Below are 14,869 nucleotides of genomic sequence, written 5' to 3' on the forward strand. Positions count from 1 at the left end.
TGCAGGGGAGCTGTACTGAGGCTGACCTCTGACCTCTGATTCACCTACTGAAGGGAATGGGCTAATTGGCATGAGGGTCAATGTCCTTTTTGAAGACAAAGGTATCTTAAACGTTTTATGCCAATCAAACTACTAAATAAAAGTATCTGTATCTGCAATATGTATTTTAGTTGTCAGTATAATAAAGACTATTAGGAATTGTTTGTGCTGTCTACAGTATCAGCCCTGTATTCATTTTTCAGTATTCATCGACACTGTACATGACATTTTTATGGGGATTACTTTTTTTATTGTTTTCTGACATCAATATTTGCTTTTTTCAAACTAAATATTCCCAGTAGCTTTAGTTCTACGGGTGTTTTGTAAATCAGGGGAAAAGGCTGAGCAAACAACTCACTCTACTAAAATGCAAACAACAAATGTCTCGGGGTTTTGTCAATGGTGTGTTTCATTGCAGCAATGTTTTTTGTATTCAGTGCTCAGAAAGCAGAAGTAATACATGTTTTTATGGACACTGCGCACAGAAAGTAAGTGGCATGATTAGTAAAAACAAAGGCAATAACTATCCACTGCTCCATTTCTTGTAGTTTTTTTACTGCAGTGCAAAATCATTAAATAGAAATACCATGCTTTGGTTCCGAGCAGTAAATGCTTTCTGTTAAAAACGGAGTCTTTAAATCTCGACGTGTGTTTCATTGTGCTGCATCATTTTTTTGTCTGAAGCTCCAACAAAGCTTTTCACTGTCACAATGTTTTTGATAAAATGCCCAAAACCCAGGAGCAACTTCTGAGGTACTACAAAAGATGCCTCTGGCACCGAGGATCAGACCACTAAAAGTCATTGAACTTAATCCTTTTTCAAGTTTTAACAATCAAGAATCCCTCAATGTGTGCAGGCCAATCAGAGCCTACCATCTGTGGGTGCTCTTGTGAGTTTTGTATGTGTGTGATGAGCCCATTAAACTGATGAGCGTGTGTACCATGAGACTTTCCTAAATGTGGGCAAAAGGCGGAATTCACAGCACGTTCACGGGTGTGAAGTCATGAGCAGTTCAAACGGACAGCAGGCACAATGAGCTGGTGTGTGTTTTTCACAACCAGCTACAATAGTGTCAACACTGTGACATATTAGATTAGGAAAGACGTACTATGAATGAAAGGGATTCTCTAAGATGCTGTCCATAGACACCTGTGACAGCATGCTCCTTCACACGCACACATCCTAAATCAGTACAAGAACACTTTACTGCTCATATTGTGTTGCTAGGGTTTTACTCCCACACCAAATAAGACATGCAGAGTGAAGCAGTGTACTTATATATGTGAGGCAAAGGGTTTCAAAGTGTTAGCTAGTAAAACAACAAATAGCTAATCAGTGGTAAAGGTGACAAGCGTGAAGGAAAGTGTGAACGTAGTATCTTCACGCGAGCATGGTGGAGCAGGGCCTGAGCAGGGCAGGCAGCGGCTGAGGCATGAGGGGGGGGGGGGGGGGTATGGTGATGATGAGAACAGACACGAGCCACATGAGGCCCCCTGACAATGCAGGAGTCCCCTGCGGTATGTCCAGTAGTCTACTTACACACACACACACACTGATGCATAAATACACACAAGCACGCAATTTTAACACGACTACGCTGACTTCGTGTACTAAAAATATTAAGAAAAAGTGTGACACGTAAATGAAACAAATTATACATTTATGAAACATTTTGTTCAAATACATTTTGTTCTTCGCTATGAACCGCCCAGTATTGTTTTTGTGATTCGTAATGATTGCACCCCCTCTAGTGGTGTCATGTTTTATAGCAGTTTCGAAGCAGGAGAACTGCATTGAAACTGTATACTATACACATATAAACAGTGTTTTTTTCTTTGCATGTGTAGGTCAATATGTAAAAATCATCTTTTACTTAAGTAGTTCTTCACCAGTACTCACCAACTTTGCTTTTATTTCTCTGGCGACTGGGTGGACAGCAGCACGGTGAAGCTGGTTTGATAAACTAGACTTACATTTAAACTGTGTGGGGGAAGTTTCATACACAATTCATTTTGGCAGCAAATAACATCCCAAATTTGGTTAGGCATCGTTTGTGGAACCACGCTGGTTATTCCACACATGTTGTGGACACCAGAAGTCATTCCCAGTTTGCCTCACCAACACACCACTGGTCCCCCTCCACCATGAGGGTGCCTTTAAAACGATATGCCTTCTGGGGTGTTCTTTTATGGGCTGTAGTTGCACCATTGACTATTGTATAATTCTCTTCAAATCAGTTTGTTCCCCCCTCCTCCGCCCTTTTTTAAGCCCACCCCTGACTTAACAACCAGAAAAAGGTCACATTTCTGAGAAGTGACTTCCATGCATGTTCCATGCTGGGTCGTCACTTTCAATTTCCTAAGACCTTTCACGTCACACACCCATCGACCAAGAAAACTGAAAGTGCACTAATGCACTCTTTTATTTGCACACTTATCATAGGTTTAGTAAGATTGTGTATGACTGTGAAACTAAATGAAATATGTCCTTAGCAGTACTTTTCACTGGATCACTTTTACATATTAAATTGCTTATAAATAAAAAGGCAATATTGCAGTTTCAAGCTTTCACTTTAGCCTTAAACCATCACCAGGAACAGGCTTGGACATATATTTATTACGTTTAAGGTTATAGAAAATGTATTGATGTGGCTCTTAATAACATCAGTATGGGTTTACAATGCTTCTTTTGAGTGGTGAAAGTAGAAAGGTCATACATGAGCAGAAGTGATCATCTCCTTCTTTCCATGTCCTCTCATGCTCCTGATGTGTTTAACACTGAGAGACCCTCAGGACACCTAGCAAGCGCTCAACATACGACTTGTCTTTTCCTTTTTCCAGCTCACCGTTCAGATGGTACGAGATGTTTAACTCCGCGCACAGAATTAATGGAGCATGAAATGTAGGCCTGAAGTGCAGCAGGCTCCTAACCTGCAGGTGACATTGTCTACATGAAGCTCTTATTGTGACCTAAGTGAGCTGTATTATAACCGCCTTTGACTGGTGACAATTAGTGACCTTTTGCCTTTCCGGCAGCCATCCATTTCAATTACACCAACCTGGAGAGCTTTAGTGGGCGAGCAAGAAGAGAAACTGGAGCCAGTGTGGCTTTACTGTACCTCTTTAGCAGTGTGGAGACTTCATCTTAAAAGACATTAATGTAATTCAGCACACTGTTATCTTATGTGTGATATGAGTGGCGTTTTTTGTAATAAGAATGGTTACAATGTTGAGCTCTTATTTTCTGTAATATGTTTGGAAGGTGGTACACATTCAGAGCAAATGATCTTCCCTATAAAATGTCAGATGATGAGTATTTCCTTTTTCCATCAGTGGCTATGACTGAAACACAAATGAATGAGTTTGAAGCACGGACTTTATTTATGAAGGTTTGAAGTAGAATTTGCAAACCAGGCTTTGATTGCTAAAGTGGAGATGCTGCACTTTTGCTCAAGCAATCTTACTTTGCCCGGTTTTTACCACCATAACTATTCTCAGAAATGTGTTTTTTCCTCAATTTGTTCATGTTTTTAATCTTTTCAGGGGGTTGGTGGTTGAGATGTTCGAGATGTGAAATCTTCAAACTCTTAGTGAATCATCCACACATCACAGGAATGTGACGGTTTCTTTTTTACGAGCACCAGCATTACTTCAGCTTCCTTCTGTATCTCCCATCAGCTCCACCTCAGGCCTTCCTGCCTTCACCTCAGCTTACAAACTTGAGAAACCTCAGAAGCAGGAACATTGTAAAACCTCACACACTATCACTTCATCTAACCTTTCTCAAAAAGATGCTGCACCCACTGAAATCATGTGCATGGTTTTATTTAACCCCAGCCACTGTAAATATCAAATTACAGAGGCTTTGACCAATGCATCTCACAGAGCAAGTGATAGATAGCAACTACATTGCAACAGATGCGTTATGCATGCAGAGAAACATTTAGAAAAGCAGAACTTGTTTAATCTATCACAATCTCTCTAACATACACACACACAAACACCCATACTGGTTTTAAACATTGGCCAGCCAATGTTCACAATCCTATAATAGGGACTCAACATTTAAATGGGTATCCACAATGTTAACCATTACAAAAAAAGTTGATACTGAGTGACCTTTAAAGTTATTGTTTGTGTCCTCTAATGTTCTCTAAGTCACAAACGCATGTTTGTGTGAAAGATATACTGTAATTAAGAGCGCTTTTTTACATTGTGACTAATGGCTTAGATCAGGGGTGGGGAACCTTTTTCCTCTCAAGGGCCATTTCAATTTTTATAACATCCTCCGAGGGTCGTACAAATTATTGAACTGAACCTCTGCTAAAAAAAACTAAAATCACAGCCCATTCATTTCGCCTTTCTTTCCTGCTGTGCAAAGAAAAACCAACCTCTTAATCCAGATATCTTTCTGTTTTATTTTCAAAGTTTTTATGTTATGCTTTGGAGAGAATGTGTAAAAGGCATAAGGACCAACATTTTTAATATTGAAGTTAAAAGCATCAATCTGTTGCACTTTGAGAGCAAAATTAGGCCCTCAGCATCCATATGAAACAGAACTGTAAACAGATTTCCTTTATATTTTACAAATCACTCCCCTTTTAAACTGTATTCTTTTTTATTAATACACTTTTTTTTACTGTCATATAGTATTTTATATCACTTTTTCATTTATTCTCTTGTTTTTTTATAACTATAATGATCATATAAAGGTGTGCCTCTACCTCACTGAGCTGAGGTTATATCTCTCACAGGCTCCGCCCTCTACTGGACGCTATGGGTACTACCTTATCATGTAAGCATTCACTTACTGAGATTTCTATAGACGTATCGGGGTGGGCCTACCTGAATGCAAGCGCATCTCACCGTATAAAAGGAGGCCTCGCCTCCTGACTGTCATCCCTTACGGCCCCTACACACAGCGGCGTGCGTTGCCGCTTCAACGCTTCTGCCCATTCACTTTGAATAGGGTGACGTCACGATTCGCCGAACTGCATTGTGGTAGCAAAGCGTAGCTTCTCTCGCGGTGCTCGCTGCAAAAGTAGAGCAATGTTCTACTTTTGACGCCTCGATGGAGGCGTCAGCCAATCGAATCATATGCCAGTACAAGCTCTAGCCAATCAAACCGCATGCTTTTGTGTCTGGGGCGGGAGATTCATGTGATTGGTTGTTGGTCGAGTTTCAGCCCCCCCCGCCGGAAAGCGACAACGCACACTGCCGTGTGTAGGGGCCGTTAATCTTCAGCGGGCGGAAGTGAAACACTGAGCAAGAGACGTAAAAAGAGAAAGAGAAAGAGAAAGGTGCACCGGACCTGCCCGACATGCCCTGGCCTGATCGCGGGGGCTGATCCGCACCGCCTGTGCTTCCAGTGCCTGAGGCCGGACCACGCCGAAGATGGCCTAAACCCGTCGCCGGCCTGCAACGCCTGCTGAATGATCCCTCGGCTAAGCCGCCGACATCACGGTGATCATTTTCGGGTGAGGTTCGGCCCACAGGAGGAGCCGGAGGATTAGGACCTCGAGGTGGTGGAGATGGGGGACAGGGTGACGAGGTGCCATTCATGTTCACTCTCCCGAGGGGCCAGGGGGCCGCGTTCCCGGAGGAGGACGACGACGAGGACGCTTTGTTGTCCGGTACTTTCGGTTCCGGCGGCCAGGAGGAAATTCCCCACTCGCTGCCCCAGTTGTAGCTCCTGTAGAGGAGGTAGCTAGAGGGCATGTGCAGATGCGAGTGATAAACCGCAGGAAGTGCTATCAAAGCGCTATGCGGGTACAGGGGCATTATGGCCAGCGTATTACTGTCAGAGAACACACTACGCCCAGAGCAAAGACTCCGATTAATGCAGTTTAACGTGGCGGTAAAGGGGACATTATGACGGAGCGCGCGCTCACACAAGAGCGTGCATCGGTGCGTTCAGGGACCTCAGTAAAACAGCGGCCCTTTCTGTGTCAACCCTCCTTTGTGGAACTACTTGAGCAGGTCTCCCTTGAAAAAGAGATCAATGATCTCAATGGGATTCATCTGTATAAATAAAGGTTTGAAATGAAATGAAATGAGATCTCCGCAGCCTGAATCGGCACATTGCCTATACTATAAAACAGATACCGGGGCTAGTGCAGCCGGGTGATTGGTTCACCACCATCGACCTGAAAGACACACACTTTCATGTGGAAATTGCTCCAGAGCACAGAAAGTATCTGCGTTTTGCCTTCCAGGGGATAGCCTACGAGTACAGCAGATCGAGTGTCGTGGGAGTTCGGCTACTCCCTATCCCCTCGCACGTTCAGCAAATGTGTGGCCACTGCGCTCCAGCCGCTGCGCGTCCATGTCATGAGAGTTTTCTTTTACCTGGGCGACCTGATAGTCATGGCCAGGTCCAGGGAACAGGCAATGTTTTGCACAGCACAATTGATCCTACACCTAACCAAGTTGGGCTTTGCGATCAATTGGAAAAAGAGCAACTCCATACCTCACCAACAGGCGTTGTACTTGGGAGTGGTGCTCGATGCAGGCGCGCTGCGCGCCACCCTGTCAGAGAGCAGACGTGCGTCCCTGCTTCGGGCGGTTCGCAGGCTGCGACGGGGGGCATCAGTGACAGCTTTAACTGTCATGCAGACTCTGGTCTCATGGCGGCTGCTCACGTTGTGGCAGAGGTGGTTCTCCAGCCTGCGTTTAGATCCAAAGAGGCACAAACGACGTCTGGTGACCATCCCCCCCTCGGTGGAGGGCAACCTCCGGTTCTGGGGTCCCCGGATCACCTCCGGAGGGGGTCTCCACTGGTACGAGTGACCTCCTACATCACAGTGTTCACAGAGAACAGGATGGGGAGGGACCTGCCTGAAGAGGGCTATAGGTGGGCGCTGGTCTCTAACAGAAACACGGCACAGCAACCTCCTAGAGCAGTAGTGTTGGTCCTCCAGCATTTCAAGTCCCTAATTCAGGGGAGACATCTGGTCATTCAAAGGCATGCGAGAGGTACATCTATCATCCCAGGAGGAGATGGGTTTCCTCTCGGCTGAGATTCAGGCCCTGGTGCAAAAGCGGCAACAGCACCACAGTGTCATATATCAACAGGCAGGGCGGAGTCCGCTCCGCCGCCTTGTTGACCACAGCGGAGAAACTGTGGTTGTGGGCTTCAGAGGTGGTGTTATCTCTGGGAGCCCTCCACATCCCGGGACTGGAGAACAGGGGGGCCGACCTCATGTCGAGGGGCGGCCCCCTTCCAGGCGAGTGGGTGCTTCAACCGGAGGTGGTGAAGCAGGTCTGGGCCCAGTTCAAGAGACCTGTTCGCCAGCCGGGGCAACAGCCACAGTTCCCTGTGGTTCTCCATGGCTCTGAGCGACGTCCCGCCCTTGGGGGTGGATGCCATGGCCAAGAAAGCTGCTCTACGCCTTTCCACCGTTGCGTCTCATTCTCCCTGTCCTGGGGAGACTGAGGCGAGAACGTCTGTCAGTCATCCTAGTGGCTCCGGATCGCGTCGGGGTGCCGTGGTACTCAGAGATATGGTGCTGTGTTCAAGTAACCTGTCCTTGGTCAAGAAAAACAGGCAGTCGCATGTTTAATTCAATTGCAGTCTAGATCTCTTTAAAAAAAATTGCGTGTGTTTATAAATGATAAATGAGGCCGGATGTTCCCCATCCCTGGCTTAGATGGAACAGTATGATATGCTAAACATGAAATGTCATCATGTAGGCTACATGAAGATAGTTTAGATAAGTGAATGCCTCGTTTAAACTGTATATTGATTTGATACTAAAATCTTATGTGTGTAAATGTGTTAAATTGTTAAGAATAAATAATGAAAACAATAAAATGGCATGAAGACATGCATAGGAAGACACAAGAATACATACTGTTCTTTGAGATACTGTATGCAAACTGCATTTTCTGATATTGTATTATATTTATTTAGTTAACCTGCAGTGCTACATGCTTTAACAACTGAAGGGTATATTTATCAATGAACATCTAATCTACTATGCAGTGCATCAACTTACTGCTGGGGTTCAGGATGTGCAACTTTTTTTATAAAGACATGTGATGTCAGAAAGAAGAGGTGGGATTTGAACACTGCATTGAACATTTTCAAAAGGTATATAAAGTCTTGAAGCTCAATTCACAACCACAACACTTAGGAGTAAAAACAGCACAAGTTTGGAACCCTATCTCTTGTTGTAAGTATACAAAGCTGATTTTCATCTATAGCTCAGTGGTATTGTTTTCCTCTGCTAATGAATCTAGTTTTTCGGCCTATACTAATTTATTCTTTTCTGAAAATGACAGGTAATATGGCATTTGGAAATATCACCCTGAACTCGGCCGAAAACTCTCCAAACGAGAGCAGCTGCGATGTTTTCATCTACCAGAGAGCTGCTGTGGTCCTCTTCCCTATTTTCTACTCTGTGGTTTTCATTGTAAGTGCGTGTGGCAACAGCTTGGTTCTCTACGTGATCTGCCAGAGGAAGCAGAAGTTTAACTCTACGTCAATCTATCTGGTCAACCTTGCACTATCTGACACCCTGTTCACACTGGCGCTGCCCGGCAGAATTATTTACTACATCCGCCATTTTGACTGGCCCTTTGGTGACCTTCTCTGCAGACTGACCACACTACTCTTCTTCGCAAATACGTATGCAGGTAATATTAGTGCTTCTGTTGACAATACACCACTATATAAATTAGTATGATTTTACATATGTCTACATGTATGCAACCATAACATTATGTTCAGGTTCAGATAACTTTATTATTCTATTCTAAACTTTTTGTGTGAAAAATTAGCATTTTCAAGAAAGCAGTCAGAGCTCAAGAGGTCAATTATGCTGGCTTCCAACCCTCATACACTCCAAGAATATGAAGTATAAAGATATTGTTGACTAAAAGTATCAAAATGTGAGTGAGTGACCCATTCCAAGATTCAAGGCTTTTATGTCATTTGTGCATATCTACAGTGTAGTTATGACAACGACAATCGTAGCTCACAGACTCCTCCAACAGTGCAATATACATGATTTGACCCAAATACATGATCTCTACCCTTGTTTGTAATCTGCAAAAGTGTTCCTTTGTTTGGCCGCTCTGTCAGCATGTGTTAAACTGTATTTTACATCCATTGTTTTTCCACCAGGTATTGGCTTCATGACCTGCATCAGTCTGGATCGATACCTGGCCATGGTGCACCCCCAGCGGCTTCCGTGTCTGCGGAGTGTGAAGGTTGTTCGCAGGGTCTCCTGTCTGGTCTGGGCTCTGGTGTTCCTGGAGGTAGCTCCTCTGATGTTCCGCAGTATGCTTCGCGAGCACCAAGGAAGACAAACCTGTATGGAATACTTCAACTTCGAGGGCTCCCGCTTCACCCCGTACCTCCTGATCCTGGCCTGCACCATCTCCTTCTGCTGTCCCCTCATCATCATCATGGCCTGCTACGCTAAGATCAACCTGAAGCTACGAGCTGCAGCAAAGCACAACTCTGTAACCAGTCGATCGAAGAGGAATCACAGGGCCAACACCATTATCCTCCTCATCCTCCTCACCTTCATCATATGCTTCAGCCCTTACCACCTCAACGTTATGCAGTTCATGTCTCGAAAGATACACCACCAGGCCACCTGCGAGGAGCTGAGGGCTTTTAAGGTGTCCTTACAGGTAGGAACCGTGGTTGTTAGTTTGATTGGATTCAAATATCAATGTTCCTTTTCATAATCCATCTTCTCCCTGCAGATCACAGTTTCGCTCATGAACTTCAACTGCTGTTTGGACCCAATCATCTACTTCTTTGCCATTAAGACCTACAAGAAGCGAGTGCTAAGCCTGTTTAAGGACTATCTGTATACTTCCGGTGCCTCCACCAAAATGACAGCTGAGAACAGCAGCAGTAACACCTGAGAGAAACCACAGGAGGAATACAACCAGAGCCACAGAGAAGACCTATTTTAGATGAGCCTATTTTAGTCTCTCACTTTGACTGAGAAGTCTTTATGTGGGTTATTGTGGCAATTGTGCATGTGGAGTAAAGGTGCGATATAATGCAGAAGAAATACAGTTTGCAGGGGAAACAAATACTTGTTAACCATTCTGATTCATTGTTAAAGGGTTGATCACAGTCATGTATATTTGAGACAACTGCATTAAATTATGTGTTCTTTATACATATTATTTTTATAACATAATGATATCATCATGTTTATCATTGCCTTTCTTCTTAATATGTGTGTGCCCTTGAGTATTAGTAATGTACAAATGTATTTGTTGTGTACTTTTTCTGATTATGTATGTGTACAGCATGAAAGAAATGTCGTAAACTAGACAAATAAGCGATGCCCTTTACTCATCTCTGCAGAAAACCTTTTGTGGTGATTAATATAGCACAACGGAAACTCTCACTTCCTTCATGTAGGGAGAAATGAACCAAGTCATGTGGCAAAAAAAATAAAAAAAACAATATAATCTAGTAGTGTGTGTGATTGGTTGTAATGATGAAACTGTGATGTGTGCGATCAAAGTGTGTTTCACATATTCTCCATAGTATATGATATGCAAAATGTTGGTTAGGCCAAAATGAGAACATGTCACACATCTCTCTCTATCCCACATACCCACATCTGAGTTTTGTGTGGGAGTGCGTATAAACTCTTCACCACTTCCTCACCCACCTTTCCTGCTCCCCCTCACATGACTCCCCCTCCCCTTTACATTACAGCTGGGTCCCACAAACTGTGTGTGTGTGTGTGTGTGTGTGTGTGTGTGTGTGTGTGTGTGTGTGTGTGTCTTAAAAATTTGAGCAGGTGCCTGTTTAAAGTGCAGTGCCGCATTTAAATATAACCTTTAACATTTCCTGTGTTTTTGGAAAATCTGCCCTATGGTTTTACATAGACAGTAATGTGCACACGTATCCTCATGAGGGAATGTTCAACTCGTTTGAATGATTCCTGATGTGTTTCATTATTGTTGTAAAACACAACAAGATATACAAAATATTCATTAGGGGTCTCTGAAAGTCAGATATTAAGTCAGTAAGAGATCAAATGTGCATTAGAAAAGAAAGGTGTCAGCACTGGGAGAAAGTGACCCGTCTTGTATTGCATTTCCTAATTTCATGTTGTTAATATCAACATATAGGATAGAGCAGTCTTTTGTTTTTGTTGTATTTAATATTCCAGAAACGCTGTAATGAATCAGGAGGAACTAAGCCAGACATTAGCAGTGATTAAATCGTCAGACTGTAGTTTCCATTATCACTTTTTTTTAGTTTTTTATGAATAGATAAAGAGCTCAAAAGCAGAAGTAATCATACAAGGTTTGACGTAGGGTTGGGTTTTCCACAACTTCACACTAACCTTCAGTTCAAGATATTATGTGATTAAAAAACATGTTTGCAAATGATTTACAAACTACCTCTTTCATTGCTCTACAGTATTACTGGATATATGTGTCACATTCATATAGTACTTAAACCTGATTCACACCTGATCGCCAAATCAGAAAGGTAGGAATAATGTTTTTAATTTGGGACAGTGCAATATTTCACATTAAAAATGTTCAATTGGACCACACACCCTACCCCATCATATATAGTAAACATCTAAGAAAAAGTAAGACATCTAAAAAAAGTGATTCTGTTTTGATATTTGTTCTATATATCTTGTTTGATTTATAGTCACATTTTATTTCAGATGATAGCCTTAGACTTGTATTCTATAGAATCTGTTTGAATGTAATGTTTTTAACTGCATTTGAAGCCGGGTAGCCGTAAAATAACGTCAATTAGAATTAAAAAAAATCTGCAACAATGTAAAGAGTAGTAAATACATTGGTGTGATTTACTGAATTACATCCACAGTACTCAGAGGACAAGTGTAAACCTTTGACCTATTGACCCACTGCTCCTTGAACCCACTGTTTATAAGCTGAACCTCAACATCTGCAGTGCTCTTTCCCTGCCAGAAGAGAGCAGCATTAGTCCAAGAAGAAGGGCCTTGTTTTAGAAAATAACTTTAACAATTTTGGCCATGTGGTATTTTTCATCAACACAAAAAAATACAATAAAAGTCCAATACACAAAATTGTAGTTTGTCTGAAATTTCAAAGACATTTTTGATTTGAACAAGTTCTTGTGGCACAGCAGAAGTAATGGCCTCTTAAGTACGCAAAGTATAAAGCCACAACATGAGCATTACAACACGTCCTCTGCTGTAACAGGCTCTGATCCACATTGGAAAGGTCACTGCAGTCACATGACGCCTATAATTCAGATAAAAACGTTTTTAACAGCGTTTTTAGAACTGTACTACAGCACATTTGATTTCCTATTAAGCTGTGCCCATAGGGCTAAAGTACTCTACCTTTGAAATACTTTTGAAGGTGTTTTGGGTGGTCAAAACAAAGTAGAGTCGTAGAGCCAACAAAACAAAACGTGTCACTGTCCTATTAACTTCACCTTTCTATATGTTGCACGCACATGCTTTATCATTGCCACATGCATCGGTCAAAATGTTGAACAACCTTTGTTGCAGAAGTGAAAACACAGTCAAATACAAATAGTAAGTATTATATAAACAAAGGTTATTTACTCCAATTAGATAGCCAGAAAAATGCAGAAGCACTCCAGTAAATGTGTTAAAGGTGTAACTAACTTTGAGGGGTGAAAACAACCAACAAATATATGTTTTATAGAGGATTCATTGACTGGTACATTTAAATATTATGAATAAAATATCACACTAGTGATGTGAAATTTCATCAGTTGGCCAAGTAATGTGAATTTTGTAACACAACCAATTTTTTTTTTCTGATAAAAAAGAACAGCAACAGCAATTTCCTGTTGAAAAATGTTGCAATCTCGTCTCAACCACGTGTTGAACTACAGCCGAGAGGCGTTCTATCACACTGTACACACTTCAACATCATCAGAATGAATGCAAGTGTGCCCCATGTATACAAGCAATGGTGCATTGTGAACACAGTAGTCTTTAAACGGCAGGAAATGTGTTAGACATGTGCTATTTTAAAACATTAAGGGTACTATAACTCCTAATCTTTTTAGGTGTGGAGTCTTCCATTTAGATTGTTAGCTGTTAAAAACACATTAACAGATAACGGTTTATTTAGACAGATACAGCTTCATAGGAAATCCTTTTAGAAGCTTCTGTCTTCTTTAATTATGCGCAGGATGTTCACAACACTGATTGTTATCAAATGCCAGTCTGAGCTTTTCTGAACTATGTTTTTCTGCATTTCATCATAGCCCAAATCATTGCTTCATGTCTCCATTTGAAAGTAAGATCCAAATAAATAAACTAACAGTTAACTTGTAAAAACCACTGTAAAAGGGGCTTTTCTTCTGGGATTCAGTTCCATTGTTATCTATGAATAGCCACGGCGGAGCATGGTGTGTGTTGTCTGTCAGCGACGGGTGTGCACGGCGGTCTGATGGCCGGTGAGTCAGACCCACAAGGCTGGGCCATGAGGAAGTTTAACTGCTTCCTCTGCCTCGCCGCCGGACTTGTTTTGAACAAAGGAAGGTTGTGGTCAATACAAACTGAATAGGATTCTTGTAGATGGGCAGTGGTGTAAAGTCACTAAGTAGATGTACTCAAGTACTGTACTTAAGTACACCTTTAAGGGACTTACTTGAGTATTTCAACTTTTTCAATCTTCTACTCCACTACAATTCAGAAGCAGCTCGTGTACTGTTACTCCACTACATCATTTAATAGCTTTCAGATTTGGATTAATGATGTGAAATATAAACATCACTTAAATTAGACTTTAGTTACACCTGGATTAAATTAACAAGCTACCCTTAAGTATACAAAGAAATGAAAACTAGCTGCACCTTTACCAGCTTTGATAAACACACTAACGCGTCAATGTTTATAGTCTAAATATATAATACATTATTCTGAAATGGGCCAATCCGAATAATGAGTCATTTTACTTTTGGGACTTAAAGTTGGGGTAGGTAAGTTTGAGAAACCGGCTCGAGATACACTTTTTGTTATATTCCATGGAATGCTCTTAACATCCCGATAGCAATGAATATCTTAAGTGCTTTGACAATAAATACATAAAAAAATGTCATCTGTGGAAGCCGTAGTACTGTAAAAAGCACGACCAATCATCTGAGCCGGCCCGGCTAAAATAATTGGATGGCCTACCTGCCTGTCAGCCTTCCATCTGTGCACACATTTATCTCGTGCCCTCATTGGTCATGTGCGCGTTCGTGTGTGTTGGAGGAGGGGCTCTGTAAGGACGTGGCAGATTTGTTCCGGTTGTGTATTTTCAAATTCTAACGTACTCGAGCCGGTTTCTCAGACTTACCTACCCCACCTTTAAAGTATATTTTGATGCTAATACTTTTGTACTTTTACTTGAGTAACATTTGATTTTAGGACTTTGTAGGACTTCTTGGTTGAAAGCCTGTCTTCAATTATTTTACAACTTTTATTTTTAACATAACATAGTCTTCCTACACTCTGGTACTTCTACTTTTAATTAAGTAAAAAACCTCTGGATATAGACTATTGTATTTAGATCCAGCGGCATTTAACTATGAGCTTAATTATTTACATACCCCATATAGAAGTCAAACCAAAAGTAGTTTTGCTTTTTTGTGTTTTGCACGGTAGTATTTTTTCTGTGCAGGTGATATAAAGTGCAAAGCAAAAGGCATGTGATATAAAAGCAAATCCGAGGTTGAATAAAAAAGCTGTGCCATGGTAGAGAGCGGTACACAGAAGGGCGGGTGTAATTCAAAGATGTGAAACCACAGGATTTCAGTTACAAAGTGTGATTCAAGTGAGCGCTTAGGCTTCTTTTGGGGCAGAGTTACAAT

At 41.9% G+C, this 14,869-nt stretch overlaps 1 protein-coding gene across 1 annotated transcript; it reads left to right on the forward strand.

Moving 5' to 3' along the window:
- Window positions 1-8,144: 8,144 nt before the first annotated feature.
- On the forward strand, window positions 8,145-10,486 carry LOC307030540 (G-protein coupled receptor 183). Its single transcript, XM_079667033.1, has 4 exons — window positions 8,145-8,213; window positions 8,323-8,676; window positions 9,167-9,681; window positions 9,757-10,486. The coding sequence occupies exons 2-4, from the start codon at window positions 8,328-8,330 to the stop codon at window positions 9,919-9,921; spliced, it is 1,029 nt and encodes a 342-aa protein (XP_079523159.1). The 5' UTR covers window positions 8,145-8,213; window positions 8,323-8,327; the 3' UTR covers window positions 9,922-10,486.
- The last annotated feature ends 4,383 nt before the right edge of the window (window positions 10,487-14,869 follow it).

This window comes from Notothenia rossii, assembly GCF_949606895.1.
Source record: "Notothenia rossii genome assembly, chromosome: 2".
Classification (NCBI taxonomy): Eukaryota; Metazoa; Chordata; class Actinopteri; order Perciformes; family Nototheniidae; genus Notothenia; species Notothenia rossii.

Excerpts from the sequence above, each read along its gene's own strand:
- LOC307030540 (XM_079667033.1), top strand. The coding sequence starts at position 8,328 with ATGGCATTTGGAAATATCACCCTGAACTCGGCCGAAAACTCTCCAAAC. Across the intron at positions 8,677-9,166 it reads CTTCGCAAATACGTATGCAG|GTATTGGCTTCATGACCTGC; the intron begins GTAATATTAGTG and ends TTTTTCCACCAG. Across the intron at positions 9,682-9,756 it reads CTTTTAAGGTGTCCTTACAG|ATCACAGTTTCGCTCATGAA; the intron begins GTAGGAACCGTG and ends TTCTCCCTGCAG.